Source organism: Trachurus japonicus, chromosome 19, assembly GCF_045865225.1.
Source record: "Trachurus japonicus isolate A0001 chromosome 19, Traja_1.0".
NCBI classification, from domain to species: Eukaryota; Metazoa; Chordata; class Actinopteri; order Carangiformes; family Carangidae; genus Trachurus; species Trachurus japonicus.
In genome coordinates this window covers 6,652,651-6,661,671 of record NC_140925.1, presented here as the reverse complement: position 1 = coordinate 6,661,671, position 9,021 = coordinate 6,652,651, and the positions used below count along the sequence as shown (strand labels likewise).

General features: G+C 40.8%; 1 protein-coding gene across 3 annotated transcripts; it reads left to right on the top strand.

The window, feature by feature from the left end:
• Window positions 1–840: 840 nt before the first annotated feature.
• Window positions 841–9,021, top strand: LOC146967270 (FERM domain-containing protein 6). 3 transcript variants are annotated; one of them, XM_085760923.1, is made up of 13 exons: window positions 841–970; window positions 1,370–1,460; window positions 1,659–1,738; window positions 1,896–1,954; window positions 2,135–2,366; window positions 2,991–3,146; window positions 5,409–5,474; window positions 5,633–5,701; window positions 5,819–5,993; window positions 6,822–6,992; window positions 8,091–8,222; window positions 8,319–8,341; window positions 8,431–9,021. In XM_085760923.1, the coding sequence occupies exons 1-11, from the start codon at window positions 899–901 to the stop codon at window positions 8,216–8,218; spliced, it is 1,299 nt and encodes a 432-aa protein (XP_085617049.1). In that variant the 5' UTR covers window positions 841–898; the 3' UTR covers window positions 8,219–8,222; window positions 8,319–8,341; window positions 8,431–9,021. The 3 variants fall into 3 exon arrangements, with proteins under 3 accessions (XP_085617049.1, XP_085617050.1, XP_085617048.1); XM_085760924.1 differs by having other exon boundaries at window positions 2,138–2,366; window positions 8,091–9,021; XM_085760922.1 differs by having other exon boundaries at window positions 8,091–9,021.

The window sequence follows — 9,021 nt, the reverse complement described above, 5'->3', positions numbered from 1 at the left end:
ATTATAACCATACTTATAATGAGTTATAATGCAGTTATAGCTATAACTATAGTTATAAACACTCATAAATGATCATAATGCTTTATAACAATAATCACAACACACTATAAAGCATTTTATCATGACTTATAAGGTCAGGTATTATAATACGTTATAATTGTTAATAACTTGCTGACAATGCCCACATTGATTATGCATTATAAATATAGTTATAATGTGTTATAATTGGCTTATAGACGTGTATAACTATCATTATAAACACACACACACATAAATTATCATAAGGCTTTGTAACAATAAGCATAACACATTATAGAGCATTATAACTACTTGACCTTATAAGCCATTATAAAATGCTCTATAATGTGTTATGCTTATTGTTATAAAGCTTTATAATAATTTGAGTGTTTATAATGATAGTCATACGCGTTTATAAGCCAATTATAACACATTATAACTATATTTATAATGCATTATCAATGTGGGCATTGTCAGCAGGTTACTAACAATTATAATGTATTATAATACCTGACATGATAAAATGCTTTATAGTGTGTTATGATTATTGTTATAAAGCATTATGATCATTTATGAGTGTTTATAACTATAGTTATAGCTATAACTGCATGGAGTATGGTTATAATGCGTTATAGAGATAGGCGTCAAAGTGTTACCATTTTCCTTGAAAAATGTATGAAATTATGGATTGATTTAAATGAATCCATCAACTACTAATCTTTATTTTCACAGATTAATTTGATGCCTCTATGACAGAATAACATTAGATCAGTAGGTGTCAAGTTGAGGAGGGACTTGTGTATTGAGTCCAGGGGGAGGACAGACAGGAGGATATATATGTGTGTATGCAGGATGGAGATGCTCAGAAACCGCTGTGACCATGAGGACGAGAAAGAGGCGACAAGTGTGTGTTCTTCTACCCAACAAGCAGCATCTGGACTGCACTGTCGGGGTGAGTGACTGCGTGACTTTTTCTCATACACCAGGGTTAGGGTCATTTATTTCCACAAAAGGCTTCTCTTCTGTGTGAGTCAGTGAATTGAGTGACGACTGGTACTATTAATCTTAACTGTGCTTAAACTTTATTATTCTGTTTAAAAATGAAACGGTGAAAAATCTCCACTGAGCGGAGTGGAAATCCTTTTAAAGAGTATTTTGACCTGAGCCCTCTCAATCAGGGCTCACAGCTTTTTAAGAGTGAGTGAATGGCATACATCTTCAATGATAAAATATACAAGGAAAAATAAAGTGCACTATGTGTCGCTACTGCATCAGACTCTGAATATGCCACGTAGCTCTGCTGTGCCTCGTATTCTCACTGTGTGTGTGTGTGTGTGTGTGTGTGTTTCAGGTAAAAGCCAGGAGCTGTGAGGTGTTGACCGGTGTGTTGAGGCAGCTCGGTGTCAGCGATCTCCAAGTGTTCGGCCTGGCTGTTCTCAGAGGTCAGTGTGTGTGTGGGAGCGCAATAGAAAATATTTACGCTTCATTTGCTGAGGAACGCTGAGACTTTTTAGGGAGGCAGCCCACACTGAATGAGCTTTCTTATCATCCCTTTTAGTTAAACAACATTAATTAAACCTAATGATTTGATACTAACATGTTTTTACATGGACCTGATGTTGTTCTATCTTCTTCATTAGATAATGAATATCTCTTTCTTGATTTGGACCAAAAGCTGAGCAAGTACTTTGGCAAAAGATGGAGCAGAGGCTCCACAACTGTGAGTTGTTGTTGTTTTTTAATTATCTTACAGCTTAATAAACATTTCTTTCAACGATTAACTAGAATAATTAGCATCAAAACATCATGAATATATATATATTGATGTTTGGGATGATTATTATGTTATTTTCATTACTTTTATTCTATATTTTCAGGTCCCATTCATTGTATTTCTGAGAGTGTGGTATTATGTGGAGAATGGACAGCTGATATTGTGAGTTGTCCTCCCATATACAAACCACGTAGTATTATTCAGCATTACATCGTGTTTTTTTTTTTTTTACATTAATATTTTATTTCTTTTATATCAGCTGCCATCACATTATAAAAGCGGATGGTAAAATTGAAAGGTTAGACCTCAAACCTCTGTGATTCCTTCTCCATTTTGTTTCAGCAGCAGCAGCAAAGTGCAGCAGCTCTACTACACCGAGCTGAGGCAGAAGGTGCTGCGCTCACAGAGCCGCCACCAGGAAGCTTTGTTCTTCCAGCTGGCAGCTTCTGCTCTCCAAGCTGAAGTCGGGGATCTGGAGCAGCAGCAGACTGAGGGGAACGAGGAAGAGGAGGAAGAAACACAAGAAAGAAAACACAGATGTTACTTTCTTCCTGAAGATTACTTCCCCTCCTGGGTAACAAAAATAGTGTGACGCTGCTATAAACCTAATCCTTGGAAATGTTAAAGGGATAGTTCAGCATTATGGCAAATTTGCCCATTGCCATAATCGCACTAGCAGTAGGTTTGTTACCTTTAATTGTCGGTGCAAGCTATTTTTAAACGGCGGAGCGGTACGCTATGCGGTAAGCTATGAGATAATAACAGAACGTTACCAGACAGAGTTGTTTTAGAGGTAAATTCATGCAAAACCGCTTATGCGCGTTGCCTTCAGGGGCAGTTTTTCGGCAAGCAGTCTCTGCATTTACCTCTGAAACAACTCTGTCTCATAACGTTCTGTTATTATCTCATAGCGTGGTGAATTTGCAGGTCACAACTTGTCCACCAGAGCGTTTTGGAGTTGTTGGATTGTGTATTTGATGAGTTCGATGAGGGAAACCAAGAAATCTCATTAGCCTCCGTAGCGTAGCTCTGAGCAGCTCACGGCTCTGCTCCGCCGTTCTAAAAATAGCTTGCACCGACAAATAAAGGTAACAAACCTACTGCTATGACTATAGAGATTAATGGCAATGGGCCAATTTGCCAAAATGTTGAACTATCCCTTTAATGATTTTCTTTTGTGTGTGTGTGTGTGTTGCAGCTGATTAGGCGTCGTGGACGAGACTTCCTGCTGCAGCACTGCCCCGTGCTGCACGCTGAGCTGAGGGGTGTGTCACGCAGTCGGGCCGTCCTGCAGTTTCTGAAAGAGGCCGGCAGCCTGCAGGACGGACCGGTCACCTTCTACCGGATGAGACAGGTCGCACAGGAAAACCACAACAAATAGGCCCAAATAACCCAAAACATCACCAGTTTTAAACCTTTACCATTATGTTAACCCTCCTGTTGTCCTTCTCTGTTCCCTTCCTCCTTCCTTCTTTCCTTCCTTCCTTCCTCCTTCTTCCTTCTTTTGATCCAATTGACCTGATCTGTTCCCTCCCTCCATCTTTCTTTCCTTCCCTTTTCCCTTCCTTCCTTCCTTTCCTTCTTCCTTCCTTGAATGAATCTGTTCCATCTTTCTTTCCTTCCTTTTTCCCTTCCTTCCTTCCCTTCTTCCTTCCTTGAATGAATCTGTTCCATCTTTCTTTCCTTCCTTTTTCCCTTCCTTCCTTCCCTTCTTCCTTCCTTGAATGAATCTGTTCCATCTTTCTTTCCTTCCTTTTTCCCTTCCTTCCTTCCTTTCCCTCCCTTCCTTCCTTCCTTCCTTCCTTCCTTCCTTCCTCCCTTCCTTCCTTCGTCCTTACTTCTTCCTTCCTTCCCTTTTCTGTTCCTTCTTTCCTCCCTTCTTCCTTCCTTCTTCTTCCTACCTCGAATGAATCTGTTCCCTCCCTCCATCTTTCTTTCCTTCCTTTTTCTCTTCCTTCCTTCCCTTCTTCCTTCCTTGAATAAAGCTGTTCCATCTTTCTTTCCTTCCCTTTTCCCTCCCTTCTTTCCACAATCCTTTTTCCCTTCCTTCCTTTCTTCCTTCCTTCTTCTCGTCCTTACTTCTTCTTCCTTCTTTTGATCCAATTGACCTGATCTGTTCCCTCCCTCCATCTTTCTTTCCTTCCCTTTTCTGTTCCTTCTTTCCTCCCTTCTTCCTTCCTTCTTCTTCCTACCTCGAATGAATCTGTTCCCTCCCTCCATCTTTCTTTCCTTCCTTTTTCTCTTCCTTCCTTCCCTTCTTCCTTCCTTGAATGAATCTGTTCCATCTTTCTTTCCTTCCCTTTTCCCTTCCTTCTTTCCACAATCCCTTTTCCCTTCCTTTCTTCCCTTCTTCCTTCCTTCCTTCCTTCCTTCCTTCCTTCCTTCCTTCCTTCCTTCCTTCCTTCCTTTTTCCCTTCCTTCTTCTCGTCCTTACTTCTTCTTCCTTCTTTTGATCCAATTGACCTGATCTGTTCCCTCCCTCCATCTTTCTTTCCTTCCCTTTTCTGTTCCTTCTTTCCTCCCTTCTTCCTTCCTTCTTCTTCCTACCTCGAATGAATCTGTTCCCTCCCTCCATCTTTCTTTCCTTCCTTTTTCTCTTCCTTCCTTCCCTTCTTCCTTCCTTGAATGAATCTGTTCCATCTTTCTTTCCTTCCCTTTTCCCTTCCTTCTTTCCACAATCCTTTTTCCCTTCCTTTCTTCCCTTCTTCCTTCCTTCCTTCCTTCCTTTTTCCCTTCCTTCTTCTCGTCCTTACTTCTTCTTCCTTCTTTTGATCCAATTGACCTGATCTGTTCCCTCCCTCCATCTTTCTTTCCTTCCCTTTTCTGTTCCTTCTTTCCTCCCTTCTTCCTTCCTTCTTCTTCCTACCTCGAATGAATCTGTTCCCTCCCTCCATCTTTCCTTCCTTTTTCTCTTCCTTCCTTCCCTTCTTCCTTCCTTGAATGAATCTGTTCCATCTTTCTTTCCTTCCTTTTTCCCTTCCTTCCTTCCTTTTCCCCTTCCTTCCTTCCTTCCTTCCTTCCTTCCTTCCTTCCTTCCTTCCTTCCTTCCTTCCTTCTTTCCACAATCCTTTTTCCCTTCCTTCTTCTCGTCCTTACTTCTTCTTCCTTCTTTTGATCCAATTGACCTGATCTGTTCCCTCCCTCCATCTTTCTTTCCTTCCCTTTTCCCTTCCTTCCTTCCTTCCTTCCTTCCTTCCTTCCTTCCTTCCTTCCTTCCTTTCCTTCTTCCTTCCTTGAATGAATCTGTTCCATCTTTCTTTCCTTCCTTTTCCCCTTCCTTCCTTCCTTTTCCCCTTCCTTCCTTCCTCCCTTCCTTCCTTCCTTCCTTCCTTCCTTCCTTCCTTCCTTCCCTTCGTCCTTACTTCTTCCTTCCTTTTTGACCCAATTGACCTAATCTGTTCCCTTCCTCTATCCATCTTTCCTTCCTTTTTTCCTCCCATCTTTCCCTTTGTCCTTCCTTTCTTCTTTCCCTTCATCCTTCCTGCCTTCCTTCCTACCTATCTTCCTTCTTTCCCTTCGTCCTTCCTTCCTTCCTTCCTTCCTTCCTTTCTTCTTTGATTCAGGAGGACAACAGGAATGTTAAACTCTGCTTCTTCATCTCTTCTTTCACATGCAGGAAAAAAAGGAGCTGAGAAGTTCAATCCTTCTTGGTGTGGCAGTGAAAGGCGTCCATATTTATCAGGTGGCTCCTCCTCCTCAGTGGCTTTACATAGTTCAGGAATTCATTTTTTTGCATATGCACATTAATTCATGACAGGTTTGTTACAGTAATAACCTTTCTGGAGAAGTGAATGGAGGTAGTTTGTGTTGTAAATGTGAATTAATCTGCTTTCTCTCAAGGCAGTGGAGGGGAAACTGTGTCTTATGTATAATTTTTCCTGGACTGATATTGACCGCTTCACTTTCCAGGTTGGTCCTTAACACACAACTCAAGTCTAGGAGCACTTATATATTCACGTAAATCTCCATATTGTCGTCACGTCGCACAAGCTCTGTTCTTTTTACTTTTCCGTTGCCGTCCAACAGGGCAGCAGATTTGAAATAGCTGCAGTCGGCTCCCTGTGCCTCCCTAAGCTGGTGTATTACACTCATTCAGCCTTCCACTCCAAACACGTCCTGAAACACCTCAGCGACAGTCACCGGCTCCACATCAACACCAGAGATGCAGTCAGCCACATCCAACAGCTGGAAAACCTGCAAGGTCAGCAAGCAGGGCTCATCCTATACTCTTCTTTCTGCTTTAGGCCTATACTGTATATCCACAAGGAAACAGACTCAATTTTAATAGAGATAGTTCAACATTTTGGCAAATTGGCCCATTGCCATAATCCCTATAGTTTTAGCAGTAGGTTCGTTACCTTTATTTGTCGGTGCAAGCTATTTTTAGAACGGCGGAGCAGAGCCGCGAGCTGCTCAGAGCTACGCTACGGAGGCTCATGGGATTTTTTATTTCCCTCATCAAACTCATCAAATACACAATCCAACAACTCCAAAACGCTCTGGTGGACAAGTTGTGACCTGCACATTCACCACGCTACGAGATAATAATGGATTACGGAACACAGTTGTTTTCGAGGCAAATGCAAAGACTGCTTGCCGAAAAACTGCACCTGACTGGGACGCGCATCAGCGGTTTTGCATGAATTTACCTCTAAAACAACTCTGTCTGGTAACGTTGTGTTATTATCTCATAGCGTGGTGAATGTGCAGGTCACAACTTGTCCACCAGAGCGTTTTGGAGTTGTTGGATTGTGTATTTGATGAGTTTGATGAGGGAAACCAAGAAATCCCATGAGCCTCCGTAGCGTAGCTCTGAGCAGATCGCGGCTCGGCTCAGTCGTTCTAAAAATAGCTTGCACCAACAATTAAAGGTAACAAACCTACACTCAACTTACTCAACACCTTTTTTTCATTTCAAACTGTACAGTATCTTTGGGAAAAGCTGGCCAATGTGGGGCCTTTAAACCTGTTTCTCACAAAATCACAATGCAAAGGTGCCTCTTTCTTCTCCTTGGTGTGTTATCTGCAGCTTCTCAGCTGTACAAAGAGGCTTACATCTGCGACATGGCACGCTTGAGACAGAGACTTCAAAGTGGCAGCCTCACATCCTCCATGTCTGACTGCAGCGCTGCAGTAGGAGCAAGCACAGCCTGGTCCAAAGAGGAGGAGGAGGAAGAGGAAGATTATGTCTCTGTCACAGGTCAGCAGGGAAGAAGCATATGTAGCACTGCAGCTTTACATTATGTCATATGTTTGGCAGCTACTTCCCATCTTGCATATTCTATTCCACAAAGGGTTTTGGTTAAAGAAAACTCAATAGATCAATCACATAAATTGGCTATAAAGTCATTGAGCATCTCTGTGGGCGAGACACCCCAGGCAAAAACACAGTTTTTTCATGCACTGATCAATTTTGAGATTTTTGGCTATTTTTCTTCCTTAACATGTATTCTTTCAGAAAAGTCAAACGAAATGGTAGTACATCCACATTAAAGTGGTTATTTTACTTCATTTTGTCTCATTTGTTGGTAGATTTCTCCTAAATTTGCCAAAAGTTAGCAGCTACTGTGACATACTGTGCTATGCCTGTTGTCTGACCCATGTCATGTCAGGTATCATTGTAAAGCTCTCTCTCTCCTGGACAATGATGTAGGCTCCAAAAATTGTCATCTCCTCCGTATCCGCAACCAATCGTCAAAGTATGATTTACATTAACAATCTATGGAATTTTACAGTACAAGCCTTTAAAGGCCGTTTTCTCAAAATAAGTTTTTCCTCATACTCTGGGTGCGAAATCTCCACTTCAGTAGCACCTACAGACACTAAAGCTTCCAGTTTTATTCCTGTCTATATTCTGAAGGATTTTACAGAGGGGATTGTTGATATATCATTCAAAGCCTGATTTATACAACATTTTATTCCTAAAAACATGGCGAAATTGGATTTTTTAGGGCTGGTGACAGTATTTTCTCATTTACAAAGTGATAAAAAGAGATATCCAAAATCCCCTCTGTAAAAACTTCTGACTCTAATATGTCAACAAAATAAAACAAAAATTTTGAAAGGGGCTTTATCCATTTTTCAGATTTCGGTTCTGGAAATGTATGCAAATTAGCACATATTTCATCAGATATTGCCTCATTTACATATTTAAACATAAAATTTGACAAAACTTGTAATACAAAAAATATTTGTCTTAATGTAAGTGATCAACTTGGGTAGTTTCATGGTGATATCTGGTATTTAATTTTTCTACCCTATTCACCTGTAGTGTCTCCCCTTAATGTTACTGTGACAGAGTTTGAGTGGTACACTGAGGAACCAGAGGAGGTTTTCGTTGACGACCCAGCTGAGACGCTGTGGCTGGCTGAGCTGGTCCATGGCGTGTCTGTTGATGGACCCTTATTGGTGTTACCCTCGTCCTGAGCAGGTTGGTCTAAATTAAAATAAGAAATACAAAGACGTAAAGAAAAACATTATTTCATGATCACCACATAATTTATATCCAACCTTCTTTCATGAACAGCTGTAACCGTGGAAATGAAACAGGTGAGTGAACTGCAAATGTCCCTGACTGATGGTTTCCACTACAGTCCGGCAGCATCAAAGGTTTTACTGTTCTCTCTGATCTTTTGCAGGTTCTGAGGAGCAGCGACGATGAAGGGGTTTCTGTGGACTAATGTACAGCTGGAGGCACAAAAAAAAAAGGATTCATTACATGTTCAGCAGCTCAGGTCATTCCCCACTGTGATAATGCTGAATTTTGGGAATATTAGGCTGAAATTCACAGGGCTCACTTTTTTATAGGTAGATAAGTCAGCGGTATGAATTTGACTCAGACATTTAGAAGTTAGATAACATACAAGATGCAAATGTAAACTTTACAAAATCTATCTATGAAAGTTGAATATTAAAACAAACTAGAAAATGATAGATGTCCTTCTGGTATCCTAACTCTATTAAGAGGTGCTGGAAATCCAGTTTGTCCTCCTTTAGATCCCATATTAACATCAGTGGGGCATATGTGTTTCTCTGTTAAAACTAAAAAAAAAAAGGAATTATCTCATCAGATCACTGTTTCAAACTGATATCACCACTACCCCATCTGTTGTTCAGTACTGGTCTAATATTGTTAATGGACTGAACTGGATCCATATATGGAGCCTTCCATACAAATACCTAATTACAAATAAAGTGATAGAAGTGTCTTAGTAACTAATTCATAGATA

Excerpts from the sequence above, each read along its gene's own strand:
- LOC146967270 (XM_085760923.1), top strand. The coding sequence starts at position 899 with ATGAGGACGAGAAAGAGGCGACAAGTGTGTGTTCTTCTACCCAACAAG. Across the intron at positions 5,702-5,818 it reads TTGACCGCTTCACTTTCCAG|GGCAGCAGATTTGAAATAGC; the intron begins GTTGGTCCTTAA and ends GCCGTCCAACAG. Across the intron at positions 6,993-8,090 it reads AGATTATGTCTCTGTCACAG|AGTTTGAGTGGTACACTGAG; the intron begins GTCAGCAGGGAA and ends TTACTGTGACAG.